This window comes from Rousettus aegyptiacus, unplaced genomic scaffold (genome assembly GCF_014176215.1).
Source record: "Rousettus aegyptiacus isolate mRouAeg1 unplaced genomic scaffold, mRouAeg1.p scaffold_m13_p_14, whole genome shotgun sequence".
Lineage (NCBI taxonomy): Eukaryota > Metazoa > Chordata > Mammalia > Chiroptera > Pteropodidae > Rousettus > Rousettus aegyptiacus.
In genome coordinates this window covers 7,704,535-7,726,731 of record NW_023416289.1, presented here as the reverse complement: position 1 = coordinate 7,726,731, position 22,197 = coordinate 7,704,535, and the positions used below count along the sequence as shown (strand labels likewise).

Here is a 22,197-nt window from a genome sequence, read left to right as displayed (position 1 = left end):
GGAGGGTAATCTGCTTTAATAAAGTACTGATTTAAGTGTTAAGCTCATCTAAACAATATCTACATAGCAATATCAGACCGATGCTTAACAAGACAGCTGGTCACCATTGCCTAGCCAAGCCAACATATAAAATTAACCATCACAGGAACCTTCAGCTCCTTGAAGACCTTCCATGGGACATGTTTGTTTCTTGGTCTGGGTGTCGCTATCACAGATGTTTTCGGTTTGTGAACAGCGTGTGCACGTGGGAAGTCTGCTCTACTTTATATTGTCACCATATCGTCACCACTGGCTTAGGAAATGTCACCCTCACTTCAGCTTAAAGATGGAACTCAATCTTATTTTCATTTCTGTTGCACAGAGGTGCACAGAGAGGCTTAGAACGGGAGCTTGACAAATGTTTTTTGAAAGTGAGGAAGAGTGAGAAGGGGAAGGGAAAAGGGTCTGAGGCATCTTGGAACTGTAGAAGCCCGGGACTCTATTTCCGCAGAACTCCGGGATTTGGGAATTCCGGAATTTTGGAATCATGAGTTCTCAGAATCTCAAGCTAAAAGGCTTTAATGTTTATCTGGTTCCACCTTCCAGCCGTGGCCCCATTACCTTGAAATCCCACAGCCCTGGTTGTCTGGTGAGGGGTTGGGGGGGGTCCAACCCCAGGCTGTCATACTCTCTGGGGCCCTCCTTGCACACCCATTGCTGCACTAGCTCCTGCCAAGTGGCACGCAGCCCCCAGAGAACAGGCTCCTGTCAAGGTAGGGGGCGGCCTCTCGACACAAATCACTTATCCACCTTAGCTAAGGCACAGGCTGCTGAGCTCGGAAGATGCTGCACTCTCGACAGGCAGCCAGGCCATTATGGGGATAAATATAGATGCAGACAGCACTGGGAGGAAGCTGCAGCAGGGGGTGGCCCTGATGCCCCTCGAGGCCCCCAGCTTCCGCCAGACCACACCTGGAAGGAGGCTCTTCTCTATAGCCCCCACCTAAGCCCTAATCACTAAGCTATGCCTCTGGGGGAGGTGGCTCCTTCAGGACCCCAAGGCCCCTTGGTTCAGCTCAGCCTTGTTCAGAAGGGCTTGGCCCAGGGGCTCCCCAGCCTTTCATCTCAGGGCCTCCCCAGAGGGCTGTGAGGTGGCCTCCACCCTACCCGAGGGAGTCCACGCACCGGCACCGCCTCCTCAGCTCCTTCGTCTGCAAAGTGGGGCTGGCGATGCCCTGCCCTCCCGCCTCCCAGGATGCGCAGTAGAGATGGGCACGGATGCACTCTGGGAGGCGTAAAGTGCTTCGGGGACCTCGGGGTGGGTCTGGCCCGGCTCAGAGTGTGGACCAAGCTAATGGAGGATGGACAGTGACCATCGACCGACGATGTTCCAACTTGGCTTCATTCAAAGGGGGGCTGTGGAGCAGCCTCAGACACTGGGGCACAGCCCCGGGGCCCTATGCAGTGGTGCCCACAACAACCGGGGCATGGGCATGGGGAGCACTAGGAGACGGGACCTCTCAACTCTCTGGTGAACTCCCCCAAGTCCCTTCTTCTCTCTGCGCCCCAGTTTGCCTGCCTGTCAAGGGCTTGGGCTCCTTGCAGCCTTGGGGAGTCTACAAATGTCCCTCAGTCTTTTCCCGGGCTTCTCTGGGCTCCCAGCCCCAAGCTCCCGCCCAGAATCTCTGGACCGATAGGACCAGATAGTCATTCGAAGCCCCTCATGGGTTCCGACCGTGGCGGGCAGCCTCCACTCACATCCCCTAGCACAAGGGGCTCTCCCCATCTTTTGTTAACGGCTCCTGGAAGTTTGGTGGCTTTCTTGCTGCCCACCCCACACCCTGTCACACCGAAGAAGCACCCACCTCTCCTCTCTCATCCAGACGATGGGGAAAGGCCTCTCTAAGCCTTGGCAAAAGGCCCACACCCGGAAACCCAGGTCCTCCTGGCCAAGGACATCACTCTCTGCTCTTCGGCTCCTGGTCCCAGCTGCCACGTGGGCTTCCAGCGCGCCCCAACCTGTCCTGAGGTCTAAGTCATTCCATTTACGCCTCTCTGCAACCGTGATAGACCCTATTAGTACCACCCCATTTTATGGACCAGAGAACTGAGGCACAGAGAGGCTATGCAACCTGCCTGAGGTTGAATAGTATCCCCCACAAAAGATATGTTGAAGCCCTCACCCCCAGTACTCAGAATGTGATCCTACTTGGAAATAGGGTAGTCGATATAATTAGTTAAGATGAGGTCCCACTGGAGGAGCGTGGGCCCTTAACCGTCAACAGCCGACATCCTTCTGAGAGGACAGTGTGAAGACACAGAGGGGAGACAGCCACGAGGGGGCAGAGATTGGAGTGATGCTCCCACGGGGCTGCCTGTGGCCACCGGAAGCCGGAAGAGGCAAGGGAGCACCTTTCCCCAGAGCCTGCGCGGGGAACGCGGCTCTGCCAACACCCTGAATTTGGACTTCCGGCCTCCAGAACCATGAGAGGACACATTTCTATTGTTTTCAACCACCCAGCTTGTTACAGCAGCCCTGGGAAACTAATACACTGCCCGACGCCACTCGGCTAGTCCACGGCAAACCAGATTTGACACCAGGCGGCTCCGGCTTCTCACCCCCGCCCTGCTCTTGCCCAGCACACTGATCCCCTGCCAGGGGTTACAGGGGTGTGACTCAGAAGGACTGCTGGGTCCCAACAGGAGGGAGGGGTTGGACAGCATCATCCGCTGGGAGCTGAGCAGGCTTTCTCCTGTGTCGTGGGGATGGGGCAGCCAGGGCACAGTGGGCAGGCGACATGCTCCCAGTTCCCGACGAGGCACGAGAGCCCCTGAAGGAGACAGGGCTGGGTTGCGGGGAGAATGGGGTCCCGCGACACACTAAGCGCCTCCCGCCTCGGGGCTTTTGCCTGTGCCATTTCCTCTGCCTGGGACACTCCTCCCTCCTGCATTCGTTCATTCAAAAATATCCAGTAGGTAGGTACCTGCTGGGCACCAGGTAGGCCGAGATTCTGCCATGACGGAGAGACGAACGCCACAATGAACGCCTTGGCTCGAACGTCTCTGCGTCCTCCCTGAGAGGACTCCCTGACCCTCCCCACACTGACCCCTCATCACGGTCGCTTCACCCGGCTTCATTCTCGTCATGGCGTTCATTTGCTTGCCTCTCTGTCCCCCTACTCAATCTGGAGCTCCCCAGTTTACCCCCAGCTTCTGAATGGTCCCTGGCCCCCCCGAAGCTGCTCAATTAACATTTGTTCACATACAGGTGACACTCTTTGGGGAGAAGGGCAGATAATTAGCTGATACACAAGTGAATAAATAAGACTAATGCCCCGGGGAAACATTTGACCGAGGAGATGTGAGAGTGAGGGGAATTAGCAGGCAATCTCATCTCAGACCCTGGAGGAAGCAAGTGTGGACAGGGCTGGGAAAAAATGCTCCAGGACATGGTGGGCTCAGAGCCAAGAGTCCCCTCGGACCCCAACTCAGTCCTCAGCATGCTGGGGCCTCAGGAAGCCACATATCCCCTCTGGACCCCATATTCTCCCTTCTGGACAGTGTGGGAGGGACAGATCATCACCTTCTTCAGCTGCTGCCTGCCAAGCCCCCAGGGTGACCCAGCCTCCCAGCTCCCAAGGAGCCCACCAGGTGTCCTGAGGGGGGCTGGGCAGGAGGGGAGGGAATCCCATCCCCGTTCTGAGGCCATTTTCTCCAAAGGGGAGGGGCTGGACTCCTGCAATGATCGTACCCTACTCAGTAGCCCCCCGTAAGGGTGAGAAAAGGAAAGGGGCCAGGAGGCCTCCTTCAGGCAGACTCTGGGGACTTCTCAGTGGGGGACCCTACCTGGCAACAACTCTAGTTGCTCTGACAGGAGTGAGGGAATTCTGAAGAGTATACACTCCCGTTTTCTATCACTCCTTAAGGCCCTGGGAGGCCAGCGCAAGGATGGAGAAATGGAAATTCCCACAGATCTACCATCCCCCAGGGAGTTCTTCAGGGCGTGCTAGCGCTTTCCCGCTGAGGACCCTGCCCCTGGAACAACCCAGATGTTAGACATTTGAATTCGGAGGCTCATCTCTCCAGGGAGGAGCAGGCTGGCCTGAGAAAATCCCAGAAGGAATCCTAAATGCAGTTACCCACATCAGGCGTACTAATATTCCCATGACTAATGACACTGATGGTTAATGGTTACGGAGCTCTTATCAAGGGCACATGAACCCTTTGTTACCTGACTTAATTCTCATAACTACCTTTAAAGAATACAGAATTACCCTAAAAGATGATAGAGGTATATTGTTCTCACTATGTATGGGCATAGAAACTGAGGTTCTCTCGACCTACCTGTTATGTCTCTGAACTTTTAATTCTCATGGTCTCTGGGAGGGAGGTCCCTTGAAAAACCACCAGAGACACCACACTTGCCATTCATGAAGCAAGTGCACCCCGCTTTGCAGAACACCCGCCTCTCCTTCCCCATTTCCTGGGCTCCAGCCTCCCGGCAGCCCTGTAGACTGGATTGTGTCATGCTTTGCTTCATTTTACGGATGGCAAAAACCCCTGAGCCCAACGGGCGAAAGGCACACAGACGGGAAGTGGCAGAGGGTGAGAAGAACCCACCGAGCCACATTCTCAGCCCCATGAAGAAACCTGCCCGGATGCGACCCAGCCAGCTACCCTGCCCGCCCGCCAGCCCGCCTCAGGTGCACACTGGGTCACTGTGCCCTGGTACCAGAGGGCTTGCAGTAAAATCTCTCCTTTCCGTTTGCTCCCAGCCTCCAGGTGCACAGGCCCATTTTACAGATGAGGACCTTGAGCTCAGAGGGACCGGGGGTCTGGGTGGAAGTGGGGCAGTAGAGGGGGCCACCACCGAGGTCCCCCAAAGCTCCCCATCAGGGCTGGCCCGCGGCAGCCTCGAAGGTTACAACTGGGCTCCTGCCCCCAAGTACTGAAGCCCTGGGTGCCCCAAGGAACGGAAAAGGCCCCCTCCACACCTTTCCGTGACAGCCCTTAACCCTAGGTGAGCAAAAGCTAAGTGCCGGCAAAACAAAGGGCCACTCAGATGATTTTCCCAGATCCCATGCCCTTGTCGCCCACCCCGCCCCCCATTCATAACAGCGCTGGGGGTCACAGGCAGCAACGTGAACCTCCAACTGGCTACGAGAGCCCTGGGTTCCAGTGCCACCTATGACCCCCTTTGAAAGAGGTCCCTCACCGAGGGAGGGCTTGTGGAACCGAAGAAGGGGGCGAGGCCGGAGGATGGCACCGGGCGATTAGGAAGAGGAGAGAAAGACCTCTCAATTTTCAGAAAAGCAGGGCTGAGAGAAGAGGTGAGGGGGGTGGACGGGAAGGAAGGAAGAACCTTCCTCTTCCTCTTTCTCCAACCTCCCGCCCCCCCCCCCCCCCCCCCCCCCCCCCGCAACACACAGGTGCCAGACAGCTTTGGCGAAAAAACTAGTTTGCAAACACACTCCGACTTCTGGGAAGCTGCCCAGCTCCACTCCCTCTGCTCGCTCCCCCTTGCGAGGCTGGGAGCTGGCTCTCAGGCGGTTCCCTGGGGGAGGGGGGGCGGTAGGAAGCGGGGTATTGGGACCAGGAGAGGGACCCGCGCCTGTCAGGAGCCAGCTCGACCTCAAGTCTTCAGCAGCTGCAATGGTGGCAGGGTCTCCACCTTCCAGACGCCCCAGGCTCCTCGGGAAGGTAAGGGGGGTCCCTAAAACAGCTGGGCTCAGAACCCCGAGAGCGCTACCCAACTCCCGCACCCTGCCTTCTCCCCTTCCGCTCCGCAGCCCGGGTGAAGCCAGAGCGCCCCCGAGTGGCTGGGTCGGAGCTGAGTCACCAAGCGCCCGAGTCTGGGGTGCGCGCGGGTGGCGGGGGCTTGGGGCGCCGCAGTCCCCCGAGGCGACATCCAGCTTACTTCCAACCCGCCCGAAGCCGAGCCCCAAGGCCGAACTTGGGCACTCGCGCCCGGGCGCCCCGCCCGCCCATGGCCCGCCCGGGCCCCACTCACCGCGGGTCCCGGGGGCGCCGCCGCCCTCACCGCGCGGCTGCCGCTGCCCGCGCTCCGGGCCGCCGGGGCATCCCCGGGCGCTGCCCTGCTCCGCCGAGCCCGCGGGCGCGGGGCAGGCTCCGGGCGCTGGCCGCGCGGCCAAGGCCAGCTCGCGTGCGCTCCGCGCCGCTCGGGGTCCGGCGCTTCTCCCGGGCCGGCAGGGCTGGCGGGCGGCGGCGGCGGTGCGGGCTCCTCCCCCCGGCCGAGGGGGGGCGGGCGTGGGGAGGGAAGCGGGGAGGCGAGGCCGCGCTTCCCGGAGGGGCGAGCGCTCCCAACGGGCGGGGCGGGGCGGGGGCGCTGTCCCGCCCGGGCACTGGCGGCTCTCAGCGCCGCGGGCGCCGCGTGTGCGAGGCCGGCATCCCGGGCTCCGAAGGTTCGAGGCCGGAATTCTAGGGTCCGAGCGTGCCAGGCTGGGACTGTGCCGATCGCAGCGCCGCTGGCTCGCACCCTCCCGGGCCGGCCTCGCGGGGGCCGCGGGCGCCTCCGACTTCCGAGCACGGGGCGCTCGGGGTCGCCGACGCGAAAACCGCTGGGCACCAGGGCGCCGCCTGTGGCCTTGACCCCGAGGGCCGACGGGCTCAGCGCCGCGCCCTCGGGGATACACCACAGGGCTCGGTTCTGGGCCGTATTAGACAACACCAGGACCGCGGTATTTTCTTCCTTTTCTTTCTTTTTATTTTTTTTTCGATAGTAAAAGAGCTCGGTATTTTCTTGCTGCTAGAGACTGGGAAAATGACACATATTTTTCTGACAAAGACGGTAAGATGAAGGCAGTTTGAACAGTGCCTGGGGCTAGTCAGAGAGAGGACAATTAGGCGGGTCCTTGAGGGCCTGGCGCTGAAGCCCCTCCTTTTGCAAAGGCCTTCTTTTCCCTAGAAGTCGTACCAATTCTTAAGAAACGTGTCCGTCGCTGGGCGCTCATGCCATGCCACAGGCCACTCAGCGGTATTTACGTGGCCTATCCCCTCGCCCCGCATTCCGCCAAATTCAGTGCCTCAGACAACAGAGCTGTGTCTGAGATCTCAAGGCCACGTCCAAAGCCCTTGACCCTGGGACTCTGAGCGTTTACTGCACAGGCCTGGTTGTGGGTTTTCCATTTCAGGCAGGTAAGAGTTAACTGGGAGACTCAACGCTGCAGCCCGCAACCTCCCTCCACTTCTGAGTCACAGGCACTTTGCAGTCTTAGAGGGGCCCCACTAACAAGCCCCAGGGCTCTGAGCTTTGTTCTCTGCCTGCCTGTCTTCCATCCATCCTTGCTTTCTTCAGGCTCTCTTCATCTTTTTCCCACCCAAAGTCCTCAAAGCCCTCAGCCCAGCTTTAGGGGGAGCCAATCTCCAATCTATAGCCGTTTATAGATCCAGCTCCAGCCCCACTTCCTCCAGGAAGTCTTGCGCGATTGATCTGGCCCCCAGAAACCCTCTTCTCTTCTTGCTCCAGAGCAGGAGAGCCAGGCACTGGAATGGACAATGGTGAACCCCAGCAGGGTCCCTCCCCTCAAGTTGCTCACCTCCCTTTCCCATCTCCACCCCTAATCCGGACAAGACGATGATCCAGGCAATGACATTACGAGATGAAAAGCGCAAAGGTTGGAGGCAGGGTGACACAGAAGGCCCAACTCAGCCTATGGGGTCAGTGGGCTTCCTCTAGGGCACGAGTCCTCAACCCCAGGCCGTGGCCGGTTCCGCTCCAGGGCCTGTCAGGAACCGGGCTGCACAGCAGGAGATGAGTAGCAGGCCAGCCAGGGAAGCTTCATCTGCTCCCCAGCGCCAGCATCACCGCCTCAGCTCCAGCTCAGATCATCAGGCATTAGGTTCTCATCGGAGTACAGGTCCCTGGTGCCAAAAACGTTGGGGACCGCTGTGAGTCTAGGAGACCTAAGGAGGAGGATGTTGAGCCTGCCCAAGGGGAAGAAGATCTTCAGCCAAAGGGACGGAGTACAAAGGCCGGGGGTCACGACAATTCCACTCATAGATATCTACCCAAAGGAAATGGAAACATGTCCACACGGAAACGTGTACACAGATGTTCAGAGCAGCATGATTCAGAATAGCCTCAAAGTGGAAACAACCCAAATGTCCATCAACGGCTGAATGGGTAGCCAAGTGAAAGAAGCCAGTCCAGAAAAAAAAAAAAACACACACACACACACCACATATTGTATGATTCCATTTATGTGAAACGTCCAGACTAGACAAATCCATAGCGACGGAAACACATTAGTGGTTGCATGAGGCCGGAGGGTAGGGTGGGGCGTGACTGCGGTTGGTACGGGGTTTCTTCGGGGCTGGTTAAAAATAGTCTATAATTAGATTATAGAGACGGTGGCGCAAAACTGTAAGATATTCTCAAAAGCATTGACCTGTACACTTTAAAGGGGTGGATGTTATAGCATGTGACTTTTAGCTCCATAAAGCTGTCTGAGTCTGAAACAATGTCAGGGATCAGGAGAACCCAGAGGTCAGGTAATTAAGGCCGAGCGTTCATCAGTTGCTTCTACACTCCATCCTCAGTCCGCACACGACACAGGGCTGCGACTGCGAGATGCTGGAAGCATCTTTCCTCACCCTGGGAGGCCTGAATTTCCCTAAATAGGCGTATATCCGTGTGTGTGCGTGCGTGTGTGTGTGTGTGTGAAGCGCCTGCCATCTGGGCGTTTATTTCCACAGTCCAGACTGTCCGGACAGACAGACCAGAGGAACCAGGGCTGCCTGTACACCTCAGTGTGCTCGTGAATGAAAGACATTTCCCGGCGCGCCACCTGTGTACCTGGCCCTGCTGGCTTTGGGGTATGTGGAGGGAGGAGAGGTGGAGGGCGATCCAGTTGTTCATCGTACACCACCCTAAACCTTATTACCTCTCACGGTTCTGGGGGCCACCTGTGCACAACCAGGGCGTTCTAGCTCAGGCTTTCTCAGTCAGGCTGCAATAGGGGCTGGGGTCATCCACAAGGCTTTCTCACCCATATATCTGCTAATCGGTGTTGACTGTCAGCTGAGGCTTCAGCCGGAATGGCAGCTAGAACACCTACCCATGACCGTGCCATGTGGCCGCGGCGTTCTCACAGCATGACAGCTGGGTTCCCAGACTGAGTGTCCCAAGGCACTCAGGTGGAAGCCTTATTAACTTTTATAGGACCTAGCCTTGCAAGTCATATAACGTCACTTCCGCTCTACTCGCTACTCCAGAGGCCCTGCCTCTCAGTGAGAGGAGTGTCACTGTCACATTGTAGGAAGAGCAGGTGGGACGGGAGATATCGTGGTGGCCATCCCTGGAAAACGCCGTCTGTCAGGGGGTTGATATGGCGACGTCTCAGTGACGGGGACATCCCCTCAAGGACCTGCAGTTAGAGGTGGGTGGGGCAAACCTCAGGCATAGAATCATGGCCCCGAATTTTAATCCCAGCCTCTCCAGTTACTGCCTGGGTGAGCTCGCTCATTCCTCTGGGCTCCAGTTTCCTCTTCTAGAAGACGGAAGGGTAGATTTAGTACCAATTCAATGAGACCCTCATGTGGCTAGCATGGCACCAGGCATGGCTCGACACCGGGGCTCGTGTGTCCTTCTTGCTGTTTTTAAGTTCCAGGCTTACAGTTATCCTAATGCAAGGATGCCGCCTTCCAGGATAAGGAGGCCAAGCCCTCCAAGCCCCTCAGCCAGCTGCGGACCGCTCCATCAGCCCAGCCTCGCGCTGGGGCTTCGTGTGTGGGGTGGGGGCTGTGAGCTGGAGACTGATGCCTCTGGCCTGGTAACTCAGCAGCTCAGTCAGGCCCCACATGGCCTTTGTTCTCTAGCAAAGGCTCCTCTTTTGTCACCTCCTCCTCAGGACAAAGGTCGATTTCTGGGCAGCCAGGCAGGGCTGGGGCGTGTGTGAGATGAGCAAAAAGGTGGCTTTCAAGGGCCAAGAGTGAGGGAGACACCAGCTCTGGGGGCGGGAGACACATGGGGTGCTTTGCGGAGTGGCTGCGGGGGCAGGAGAAAGACCAGCTGTCCCGGAATGTCATCGGCTCAACTCAAACCAGCGCTGCAAGGTCTTTCCCAGGAAGCTCCCATTGTATCCCAAGGGCAGGTCAATTCTGACTGGGGTTGCCACCAGCAGGCCTGGCGTGGGCCGTGCAGGGGTGGCGCTGGGGGCAGACGCGGGGCCAGGAAGGGCATTCAGCCCTCCCAGCTTCCCCAGGGCCCTGCTATCTGAGGACAGCGCAGACCCGCACACCAGTTAACCCCGGCAGGGACCACCCCAACGTCTTCCTTTCCTTCTTGCTCCAGGGTTGGAATCTGAGCCCCACTCAATACTCCCGTGTGACCTTGGGTAAGTTTTATTGCTCTCTGGGTCTCCGTTTTCTCATTTGTAAAACGGGAGAGATCGTTGCTGAGGTCGTGGCTGTGGGTCCAGAGGAGTCACGGGTGGTTATATACAGAAATATCACCTGGCGAGGCAGGCGGCGGGGCTTCAGAGCCCTCCCCGAGGGAGCACAGACATTAATCATAAGGTCGTCTCTGCAGCTGGAGAAAGGAGGTCCTTGTATCTTGCCCCGTTTTGCTCACCCCCTCATTGTACAGATGAGGAAACGGGGGCTGCACCTGCGGGGTTAAGAGTCTCGAACTGGCAGGTTGAAAAGAGGGTAGATCCCTAGGACTTCTCATCGCAAGGAAAAAGCATTTTCTTCTTTTTTTTCTGTCTGTGTGAGATGACGGATGTTGACTAAACTTCTAGTGGTCGTCATTTCACTATACGTAAGTCAAGTCATTATGCCGTACACCTGACACTTATGGAGTGCTGTATGCCAATCGTATGTCAGTAAAACTGGGGGAGAAAAGTAGAAAAAAAAAGTCACAAAGACCCAGGTTCGATTCCTGGTGCTACTACTTACTGGCTGTGTGCTTTTGGGCAAGTTAGGAAAAATCTCTGGGCGTCCTCATCCGGGAACAGAGGATCACCAGGGACCTCAGGACAGAATGGGGGGTGGGTGCAAAGGCTTGCCTAGCCTCTCTGGGAGGCAGCACACCCCCTGGAGGCAGTGGGTCTCCCACTGTGGCTGCACCTTAGCATGCTGAGGGAGCTTTCTAAAGAAAGATTCAATTTTAAAAAAAGGAATTTAAAAAGCTCCCCAGGGGATTCTAACCATGCAGTCAGGGTTGAGAACCACTCACCGGTCTGCAGTCTCACTAAGCACTGTGTGGTCAAGCAGCATAGGCACCATCAGGGGGCTTCTCGGAAATGCAAACTCCCAGGACCCCACCCCAGACCTCCGGACTCATAATCTGCATGATAACAAGATTCCCAGGCGAGTCAATGAATCAATGTATATCGTAGTTTCTTTAAGTTTGATTTGATAATTTGAGAAGTGTCAGCCTGGAAAGAGGATTTTAGACGTGTGTCGTTGGGGGAAGGACAGAGGAGGCAATTTGGGAGGATCTGAGGTCTGTGAGGATGGGCAGCGAGATTCTGTGACTCCCATCAGAAAGGTGGATATTCAATCTGTAAAACTCTAGGATGGGGAGGCAAAGGAGGCAAAGGAGGCCTAGAGACAAAGTAACAAAATGAGCTTATCCCAGCCTTGCAGATAGACAGGGCTACTTACCAGCCTGATCATATTCTTAGTGAGAAGACTCATGTACAGAACCGGGAATAACATTTTGGTTACAATGTTTACTGACCCATAGCCTTACTTTTCTTTGAATTTTATCTCTTTTCATGTATATATTTAAACAAAACCTACTTCTGGGAGTAAGGGGTCAGGGAGACTGGGCCCCATCATTGTTAGATAGAAAAAGAGTCTAGGCCTCCAAGTAGACAGCTAGTAGGAGAGCAAGTTTCTTGATAAAATAAACAAGGTGACTGCACGTGAACCTGAGGTGGGCCCAGCCAGCTCCGCAATGCTGACAATACCGTGGCTTTTTCAGGGCAGCTGCTCAAAGTTTCTTGGGGCTTAAAATGTGGGCAGAGTTTAAGGGGAAAGGAGGAGAAGGGAAAAGTAAAATGAATAAGCCAGCGAATGAAAAGAATGTTTCTAAGTGCTGGGCGCTGCCGGCCCTGCATTCGACCTGGCCGGGAGAAACTGGCTCTGTTTCTTCTCCAGCTGTGACTTCCCAGGTCAAGGCATCTTCAGGCTTTGAGGGACTCATACGCCGATCTTGGGCAAGGGGAGGAGCCAGTATAATCCCCTGCCTTGGCATGAAGGGGCACCCTGAGGGCTCGAGGTCACCTTGGCATCATTTTCCGGGAAGGGGAGACAGAAATTTGGACCCAAGGTTTCCAGGTAAACTTCTCGGATTTCCCACAGGCCTAGTCCCTTCCCCATGACCAGGCTGCTGCCCCTGCTTGGTGCCAGGTGTGGGTGTCCCTGCATGGGGTGTGGGCGCTTGGCACGTGACAAGAGAACTTTCTCCTCATGTGTGGCAGGGCACCGGGGACAACGTGGAGGGTGGCAAAAGACAGGGCTGAGCCATCCAGGTGAGCCCCTAGCAGGCCGGGACACCCCAGGCTCCTAAACCAGGTGGAAACAGCCCCTAGCGTTACCTCTTAACTTCATTCTGGGTCCAATGACAAAGGAAAGTATCTCAAGAATCACCCGTGGGCCAGCCTGCCCTCCAGTGGTGCTCGGCAGTAACTGCACTTTCCCTGCCCGCTTTTTGCAACAGGGAGCAGCTTTGGAGGAAGGCTCGCCTGAGATCAACTTGTTCAGCCCACAGGCAGGTGACCAGGAATGGGGTGCTGTTCGACTGTTATTTCAAGCATCTCTCCATCTCATATGATATTGAACCTTAAAAGGGGAAGGGAACTAGCATGTAACCATACCTACCTCTTCTTCATAGTAGGGACTTTGCATACCTTGCTTCCCTTGACTCCTCCAAAATTCCTGAGGGTCGGGGGCTATTACTAACTCAGGCACAGAAACAGTTCCTGACCTCGAAGACAGGCAGCAAAAGGTCACATTCCATGCTCGTCCGCCCTCCAAGGTCATGTTCTTAATGTACCGCCCGCCTGTGGAAACCATCTAAGCCCAAAGTTTCCAGGTGCTCGCAAGGACCAGGCAAGCAGCAGAATGGGAGAGAGGTCACTGAGGAGTGGTGAGAACTGCAGGACACCGAGGGGTGTGCGCCACATCTAAAGGGCACAGTCATACGGCTCCGACAGATTACCCTTGGGTGGGAATGCTAGACTAGCACCTGAGAGAAGCTGCAAACCTGGATTTTTATGTAAAAGTTCCCGATCTTAAATATCAACGATTAATTCAGAAAAGAGTTGACACATCATGCAAGTCCAACAAAGAAGGTTTCCTGCATGTCAAGCTTCTGTAATGCCCTCATGAGGGAGGTGACTTCTGGAGAGAGGTCGCTTGTCCACGATCACAGGACCGTCTGAGCGTGGACACGACCCCATGTCTCCTGACTCCTCTGAGCACACTTCTCTGTGGGCTGCTCTCCGCACCGGGCCCTGAGGCAGGAGATGAACCGCTTCCGACTTGGGCGAGGTATTGGGACGGACACAGGAGACTCAGGCCAGAGGCTGGAGACCATTTATGTTTATTGGTCACACCTGGCTTAGAGTGCAGCAGGGCCATCTCTGTGCCCTCTCGGGAGTAACGGGAACACTGTTACATATGCAGTGTGACATGCAGCCCTTGGGAGCTCACCCGGATCCCGCTGAGGTAGTGGCTGGACCCCATGGCCTTGCCTGATGACCTTGGCATTGTCCATCCGTTATACCTAGAGACCTGCTTCATCCCGTACACAAGACAGACTGCCCATCTGTCCTCCAGGTCAGGCTGGGCCCAAGGTCCTGGAAGCTGGCATTTAAAAAGAGGGGGTCATCCAGTGTACAGCTGGGCAACGTGAGGCTTGAGGCAGGAGAGGACTCATCCGGAAGCCTCACGGTGGAGTCCCCGGCTTGGCCCAGAGGCTTGGGCCAGTGGGCCGGTCAGTGCTTAGATCGTCTCTCTATCCCAGTTCTGGGCGGAAGACATTCTTTGCGTTAACTACCCTGGAAATGCAATCTATAAATACATACTGGTTTTTACAAAAGTAATAAATTAGCTCTTGGACCAGCCCGAGAGCATTTGGCCGGCCACGTGGCACAGGACATGGAAATCTGTCATGCATCACGTCTGGACCACCACCCATGTGTCCTGCCACACGTGGTGCTGGGGTCCATGGCTCTGACCCACAGGCCACACTGCTGTTCCGTGTGATGCCACATGGAACTCTGCCACGTGTGACCTTCTCTGTCATGTGTCACATCATAACACCTCATAGTACCACATGTTGCTACTGGTCATACGTGTCACATGTAAACAGGGTAGTGTATGGGCCACAGTAGGCTCCTGGTCCCCTAATAGGTCCTCCTTGAAGACTGTAACAGATCAAACGCGTCCCTCCCTCCTGAGGCAGGGTGCAGGGGCACCCGGCTGAGGCTTCTACTGAAGCCCTCTATCATGGTGGGTGCAAGCGGGCGTCACTTGGCTGGGTTTGAAGGGCCTTGAGAGGGCCGTCAAGTGCCCCGAGAGGCCTGTGGCTGGTTGGAGAAGAAAGCAAAATCCAGCCTGGGCTCCTGGCTCTGCAGACGCCGGACCATGTCGGAGGAGATGGGGTTATTCCAGAGGCTGCGGGACACAGAGACAGACACTCGGCACCCGCCCTCTTCTCGCCGCCTTCTGTCCTAGTGACAGCTGGGGAGACTGAGGCCCCCAGGGGAAGAGCGGTGCCCGGAGTTACCTGGCAGAGGCAGGCATCAGACCAGCATGGCTACGCTAGGTCCCCCATACCCACCCCCTGCCTCTTCCCCTCAGTCTTCTTCCCCAGGAGCTAGTGACCCCAGCTAGGTCCCCGTTCATAGGACACACTGTGCAAATAAGGAAAGAGTGCCCCTCATTTAAGACATTCTACTTCCATTGTCTGAAATTGTCACAATACATTGATTTTTAAAGAACAAGACACTCCACTACGATCTACTTGAATTCTAGCATGTTTACTCTGTGAATGGCATCCCTCGGAAGCAATACCTTAATGCGGTGCACAATCTCTAGGACTGTCCGGGGTGGCTCTGATTATAGCTACCATTTTAAGTGCTTACTACGTGCCAGGAATTGTGCTCAGTGCTTTATGCAATCCCTTAATCCTCACAGGTAAATACTGTCATTATCCCCAAAGAGGAGGATGTCGAGGTTCAGAGACGTTGAGTTTACTGATGCCAAGTTACACGATTGGCAGATGGCAGGGCTGGAGTTTGACCCAGGTCTGCTTGGGGCCTAAATCTTGGTGGAGTGGTTGGGGTCTCCTCGATAATCCCCAACCCAGGTGCTGCCTCCTCCCACAGGGGGTCGCCTTACATTGTAAGGGTTGGTGTGGGCTCCCCCCCCCCATCCCTCCGCAAGCCCCTGTTACCGGATGACTTGGATGCCAGACACCTGCGCCAGCCCTTCGGCCAGAAGCCAGGCCCCATGAGCGGTGATCTGATTCTTCTCCAGGCTTCCCAATGGACAGCAGAGGAAGGGGAAAGAGAGAGACTGGCCTGAGATGCGGGCACAGGGGCTCCCCGCACATCTGCTCAGAGAACTCAACACACAGCAGTACAGGAAGACTGGGACCCAGGGACAACTAAGCTTGGCAATGGCTTGGAGCGGACCTGTGTGTGTAAGTCAAGGAGGGCTCCCTGGAAGGCAGGGTCCTGACCCAGTGGCCTCCCGGTTTTCCCCAGGACGTAGGTCCCCCTCGGGCCCCGCCTGCCCCCCCGCCCCGGCCTCCCAGGCTGTGCCCCTCATACTCCACTCTCTTCAGCCGGCCCAGCCGCGGCAGCACCCGGGCCAGCTCGGCAGCCGCTTCATCCCCGAGCAGATTCCAGGACAGCCTGCAGGGTAGGGGACCTAAGGTCAGTGGCAAGAGGGCAGTGAGGTGGAGGGGTGAAGACACGGAGGCAGGTGGGGAGCGCTGGGGCCCCCCGGGGGGGTGGTGGTGCTGTGCAGTTATAAGGGAGACTCCAGTGGGACGCTCGGGTGCCCTCCCCAAAGGCCCTTCCTCCCCCGGCCCCATTCCCGAGCTGCTCGCCCCTCAAGAACCCGGAAAGCTGGGGACCTGGCTGTCTCAAGAGTTCCGAACACGCGGTCTGAGGGGGCGACGCCACGCGCCAAACTGTGCCCCCTTCACAGCCGTCCCCTCCGGGCACTTCCTGCCTCAGCATTTGTCTCGTGGTTCTCTCTCAATCGGTCCTCCCTCCCCTCTTTCTTTTAACTTTAAGAAATTAATCTTAGGAAACGTCATCATTATCGTCGATGGGAAACTTAGGTTTAGGACGCTAAGTAGAAGGCAGCGACAAGGATAAAAAATGCAGCGCGAACGACAGTATTAACTTCCAGCCGGAACGTATGTCTTTCCCAAGGCGCTGAGCCTGCGGCCTGCTCTCCTCTGGCACAACAGGACAATCACCAGTGTTAGGTGTTAGAGACGAGTTAGCGCGGTCTGAGACTGTCCCCTTAGTGCAATGACAAGGGTTGAAACCTTTAGGGTGTAAACGTGAAATCTTATCATCACTTGTACCCTGTCCTTTAGGAAACGGCATTTTCTTCCATCCTGTGGTCAGGGTCCCAGGCTAGTCCTGGCAGTCTAGTTGACCCGAGGCCGTGTAGCAAGGCCCCGAGGTCCCAGCACCTCTGATTGTCAACAGGGGGTTGGAAGTGGGCCTGGCCAGTGGGCAGGTCAGGGACTTGCTGGCTTCAGCCGCTCTTCCCTACCAACAGCTGCTTCAGAATTTAAGGCTCCGTAAACCAGGCTGGTCCATCCAGCCACCTTACAGAGGGAAGGTCAGGGCAAAGAGCCTTTAGAGACTGTCTGGGGCACCTCTTCTCCCGCCAGGTGGGGAAACAGGCAGGAAGGCTGAGTGGCCTGGCTCAGAGTCACTCCCGGCTCCAGTGTTAAAACTTCATGCAGAGGAGGTTTGAGTGAGAGTGGAGAGTGGCCATCCCACCCACAGATGGGAGAACTTCTGGGAGGAAGGGACCAGCTCCAGGCCTCCAGGCCTCCAGGCTGGAGGGTGGGCGGGGCCGCGTCCCAGGAGGCCCGCTTTTCCCAGCTTAGGGCTCTCCCCGCCACTCACAGGATCTCCTCCAGGGCCGGGCAAAGCGCAAAGTTGGCAGTGAGGGGCTTGGCAGTCTGGTTGTCAATCTCACACGAAACCAGGCTGGGGAAAAAGAAGGGGTGGGATGGAGGTGTCCCAGTCCAGAGCATCTGCAGTGGGTCCCCTCTCCCCAGGAGGGAGCGGAGTGGCCAGGGCAGGGCAGGGTGGGAGTTTTAGGAAAGTCCTCCTTTTTGCCCCAGGCTCCTTCTGTACCTGAGGCCTCTGTCCCTTCCAAGGCTCTCCCAGGTGTCAGGCTCAGCCAGGGAAAGGCTGCCCCTTCCTCCCAAGCCCAGCCCCACAGGTAGTCAGAGGAAGTACTTACTCTATATGCCTGAGCAGTGGGAGCCCCTGACGGAAATGTGGGACCCCTCCGGCCAGGCTGTTCTCGGCCAAGCTGCAGGGCAGACAGACGCCTGTGAGAGGAATCCGCAGACCCTCCCCGCCTGTCCTCCTGCCCAGGCTCCATGCTCCCTACTCACCTGATCTCTTCCACATGTGGGCATCCATCCAGGGCCTGGCCCAGGCTCAGCGCCCCCTCTGGGCCCAGACAGCTGGATGGTAGGCTGGGGAAAGGGGAAAGGGTGAGGGGAGCCTGGGGGACTCGGTATGGGGATTGGGGGACTGCATCCCCCCACCCTCAGCCTTGCCTCAGGCTGTACCACCAAACCTTAGACTGTTTCTGGGTAGTTGCTATCCCAAGCCTCCTCCCCACCCATACAGGACCTGGCTGGGTATCAAGGGCCCTGGCTTTGGGCTTTGAGATCCCAAGTTCGAGGCCTGGCTCCTTCATGTAGTGATAAGGTGATCTCTCCATACCTTTCCTCCCTTTAACTCCATTGTAAAATGGAGCGAATAGAGGTCCAGGCCCCACAGGGCTGCTGAGGGGCTCAGACGAGACCATGGACATAGACTGTAAAGTGCTGGGGCCATGCTCCTCGGCACTTTGCTCCCACACGGCCCTTCGCTGCCACTCCTGGCTCACTCTCAGAGGTAGGCTCAGAGGCACCCTGAGCTGGGATTGTTGCAATTATTTTGCAGATGAGGAAGCTGGAATTCAGCAGGGACAAGGACTTGGCCACAAGCACCCAGGGGCTAGTGGCAGAGCCGGGACTAGGCCGAGGCTCCTGATTTCCCTGCCCCAGACTCCAGAGGCAGGGCATGGGGCAGCCAGCTCTGGTACTCGGCCGATGAGGACCTCCACCCCCAGGTGGTCCTGGCAGAACCCTGCCTTGCTAGCCCTGCACACACCACGGGCAGAGGGACACTCACTGCAGGACTCTCAGGTGCTGGGGCAACCCGTGGGCCAGCCCCAGGGCTGTGGGATTCCCCACGGCATTGTAGCCGAGCCTGGAAGAAGAGAAGGGATGAGGGTGAGCGCGGGGCCGGCCTGCCCGAGACCCCCACCCTGCCCTGTGCCCATCGGGGGAGACAAGGGCTAGGTAGGCCATGGGGACACAAAGGGCAGAGGGTAGTCAGTCCACCTGGGAACATACTCACATCAGCTCCTCCAGGTGCTTGCAGAGGGTGAGAGACTCCACCAACTGCACACCCCCGGCCGGGCCGATGCCATTTGCTGAGAGGCTGAGGGAGAGGCAGGTGTCAGACCCTCGGAACCCCCTAAGAGACAGCACCCCTCTGCAACACCACACACACACCCCCTCCTAGCCTGATGGGGCAGAACGGCCCAGAGAGGGGCAGGGGCTGGGCTGGCTCAAGGTCCCAAAGTCAGCAGGGCCAGGAGGTAACCCAACCCCACGGCCCGGACACTGAAGTTGAGGTAGGAATGTCAGCCTGAGCCAGAAGCCGGTGTGTCCCTGGGCCATGGGGCGGCCACCAAGGGCCCGGATGAGCAGGACCGGCACTCACTCTATCTTCCTGAGCTCAGGCAGCCCCGGCAGGACGGCAGCTAAGTGCTGGGCACCGGTGTCCCCAATCTGGTTGTAGCTCAAGCTGGAGGAAAGAACAGCAGTGGAGTTCGAACCATGGGCCTGCCACCCGCCTCATCTTGTCCCTGTCTCCATCCCAGAGCAGGAGGGGGCTGAGTCTAGAGCCAGGCCTGGGCTCACACTGCTAAAGCCCCGCCCCCTAGGCCGGGTGAGGGCGCCAAACCCTCATCCTGCGTGCGTGCGTGCGTGCGTGTGTGTGTGCGTGTGTGTGTGTGTTCTCCCTGGCATCTGCCCTGAATCCCTCTGGCCGCGATCAGCACTCTCACATCCTGCCTTTGAGTCCACCAGGTTCTAAGTCTGGGTTTACGCTGTGAGGAAGTGGGTGAAAGGGACAAGTGTCCTCGAGATTAGAGCAAGATGCGCCTGTGGAACCGATTTGCCTGAACTGTGGAACCCACGTGAAGTTGGCCTGGAGACCCCCGACACGGGCCGAGGCCAAACCGAAACACGTGGCCGCCTGTCCCGGGCCAGCAGACCTGGCAGAGTTGTCTTGGGCCCAGCGGAGGGACAGGCAACTCACCCCAGCTCCTCCAAGCTGGTGGCAGCTCTGAGAGCCTTGGAAAGGTGGTAGCAGCCGACGTCACCAATGTCGTTCCTGCACAGACTGGAGAAGCGGGAAACAGACCAAGAGGCCCGAGTCAGGAGCAAAGGCCTTTGCGGGCGCTGAACTCTGCCCTTCGCAAAGCCTTGACCCATCTAGGAGCTCATGCCAGTCATGAAACTTAGAGGGGGAGAAGGACGGGCAAGGTGGGCATGACTGCGCCCAATGTCCAGGTGAGAAAACAGAGGCCCAGGGAGGAGCCATGACTGGCCCGAGAATTCCCAGTGAGTCGCAGGCGCAGTGGACACAGGTCTGCTGGCCCGGGGCAGGTGGCCACGTGTTTCGGTTTGGCCTCGGCCCGTGTCGGGGGTCTCCAGGCCAACTTCACGTGGGTTCCACAGCTCAGGCAAATCGGTGCCACAGGCGCATCTTGCTCTAATCTATGCAAATGGTGGGTTTTTCCTTAAACCTAATTTATTGTTTTTTCTGCACCTTAACCTCGCCCCGCCTCTGGGGAAAAATAAAAAGCAGCTGATGCGAACTTAACTTCGCAGTAAATAGGCATCTGGGGGCTGTTTTCTTTTGTTTTGCAAATTAAATTTTTGCCAACTGCCTTTCAGTGAATTCATTTTGGGTGAAATGATCCGGCCCCCTAGGACACGCTCCCCCAAATTCTTCGACCTCATTTCCTATGCACACCGCACTGCCAGAGTGAGAGTGGGGACTTGGATAAAAACAAAACAATGCTTTGTGTCATGCTTGGGTTTGTTTTTAGTTGCCATATTTTATATTTTGAAAAGTCACATGAAAAGAGCGCGTGATGTTTATCAAAGTGGCCAGGGGCATCGGGAGACTATCAAGGTCACCAGATCGGAGTGTGGTTTGTGGCCCCAGAATTAATATCGCCTGGGAGCATGTTAGAAACGCAGACTCTAGGCAACCCAGACCCATGGACCCAGAAACGTGAACCAGAACTCAGGGTGCATCTGTGCACAGTTAGGGTTGTTCTAGGACTTGGCCCCAACCCTTGGGGCCACTTTTGTAACTGGGTGGAAGCTGGAGGCATTAAAAGGCAAGGGCCCTGGCACGGACCTGGCAGAGTACAAGAATGTCCCAAGGACAAGAGCACCGAGGGTCCTTGGGGAGGCGCCCGCAGTGCTTCCTTGTGCGGTGGGCCCAACGGGGCAGGGAGCGCACCCTCCCGTGCATTCCCATGGGGTTACTCACCAGAGACTCTGCAGGAAGGTCATATGGCTTAGTCCTTCCGTGAGTGCAGCCAGGGTGGGGCCTCCCAGCAGGAAGTTGCTGAGGCTGGAGGAGAGGAGGCCAGAGGAGGACTTGGCATCACTGGGGCTGGGTCCCAGGTGCAGACCGAGGTCCGTCCCATCCCGTTGCTTGAGGACCCGGTGCTTAGCAACACCCAGGGACCGCCAAGACAGCTACTTATAACCTCGCAGTGTAAAATATTGTACGAAACTGCGCCGGGGGATCCAGATGCTGATTCTCTGCACCGAGTATTAAGACCACCCAAGCAGCAGTTCTATTTCTAAATCACACTGGATCCAGACGACTGATCAGTAACCATAGCGACCACACTTCTAGCATATAACTCTGGGCCAGGCACGGGGCTCCGTGCCATCCCGAGACATGGCTCTATTATCGTCCCCATTTGACAGAGGAGGAACACTGAGGTTCAGAGAGTTACAAAATTTGTTCAAAGTCACACACAGAAAGGGACAGAATCAGGAACAAAAGCCCAGGCTGTAGCATTTTCATTCCTGGGCTCCAACGACGTGTCACTCATGGGATCCTGCTACTTCCGGCCCCCGGCCCCGGCGGGAGAGGGGAATCATCACAATAATTGCCAACACTCCTTAAGTGAGAACTCTGTGCCAGGCTCTGTTTTAAGGACTTAACATGTATCATCTCATTTAATCCCCACAATCACCCGAGAAAGAAGGCGCAGCTGTTATCCTCAAAGTTAAAATATGCCTTACTGTTGACGGGTACACTTGAAACTCACTGGATTCTGTTAACCAATGTCACCATAATAAGAAAATAAAGAAAAAAGCACAGAGAAGTTGAGTAGCCTGCCCAAGATTACACATTAAGAGGTAGAGCCGAGAGGTGACAACTGTCCTGGTTTGCCTAGAATCGAAGGGTTTTCTGGTGTGTAGGACTTTCAGCCCTGGGTGAACTGGGACAGCTGGTCACCCTACTAAGTGTTGAACCCGGGTGGTGTGGCTCCCAGCCGAGATCCCTGCCCTTGGCCATTGCGAGTGCAAACTGCTGGCTGGGTGTGAGGCAAGCCGCTTGCCAGGGAGGGACACATGAGACGTGAAACTGGAAAAGGCCTCTGGGCGGTGAGGATCCACGCCCTTCCTTCAGACAGGGGAGGCATCATTACGTGCCCGTTATGGATAGGGCGATGGAGAAGGTGAGAGGCAGGGTGCCTGCGGAATCAGGAGAAGGGGCAACGTGTCCGTCCTGTGCCCCGCAGTGCCTCCGGCTCCGGGCCTTGTCCCTGGGGCCCTGGCGAATATATATTTGTCAAACGCACGGATGAGCCAATGAT

At 56.8% G+C, this 22,197-nt stretch overlaps 2 protein-coding genes across 11 annotated transcripts in view; both read right to left on the bottom strand.

Moving 5' to 3' along the window:
- Window positions 1-6,195, bottom strand: part of CPNE2 (copine 2) — a 38,692-nt gene extending 32,497 nt beyond the window's left edge. Inside the window, exon 1 of the mRNA XM_016128481.2 lies at window positions 5,990-6,195. The gene's annotated coding sequence lies outside the window, so the exon portion shown is untranslated. The remainder of the gene's footprint in view (window positions 1-5,989) is intronic.
- Window positions 6,196-13,535: 7,340 nt separating this feature from the next.
- Window positions 13,536-22,197, bottom strand: part of NLRC5 (NLR family CARD domain containing 5) — a 76,342-nt gene continuing 67,680 nt past the window's right edge. For 8 of the 10 annotated variants that reach the window (XM_016128479.2, XM_036231303.1, XM_036231300.1 and 5 more), the window contains 11 exons: window positions 20,850-20,933; window positions 19,602-19,685; window positions 19,002-19,085; window positions 18,633-18,716; window positions 18,405-18,482; window positions 17,615-17,698; window positions 17,458-17,529; window positions 17,115-17,198; window positions 15,789-15,872; window positions 15,410-15,493; window positions 13,536-14,628 (listed from right to left, as the gene is read on the bottom strand). In XM_016128479.2, the coding sequence (XP_015983965.2) occupies window positions 14,517-14,628; window positions 15,410-15,493; window positions 15,789-15,872; window positions 17,115-17,198; window positions 17,458-17,529; window positions 17,615-17,698; window positions 18,405-18,482; window positions 18,633-18,716; window positions 19,002-19,085; window positions 19,602-19,685; window positions 20,850-20,933 (934 nt within the window). In that variant the 3' untranslated portion in view covers window positions 13,536-14,516. The remainder of the gene's footprint in view (window positions 14,629-15,409; window positions 15,494-15,788; window positions 15,873-17,114; window positions 17,199-17,457; window positions 17,530-17,614; window positions 17,699-18,404; window positions 18,483-18,632; window positions 18,717-19,001; window positions 19,086-19,601; window positions 19,686-20,849; window positions 20,934-22,197) is intronic. The other 2 variants (XM_036231301.1, XM_036231304.1) reach the window with 1 other exon arrangement.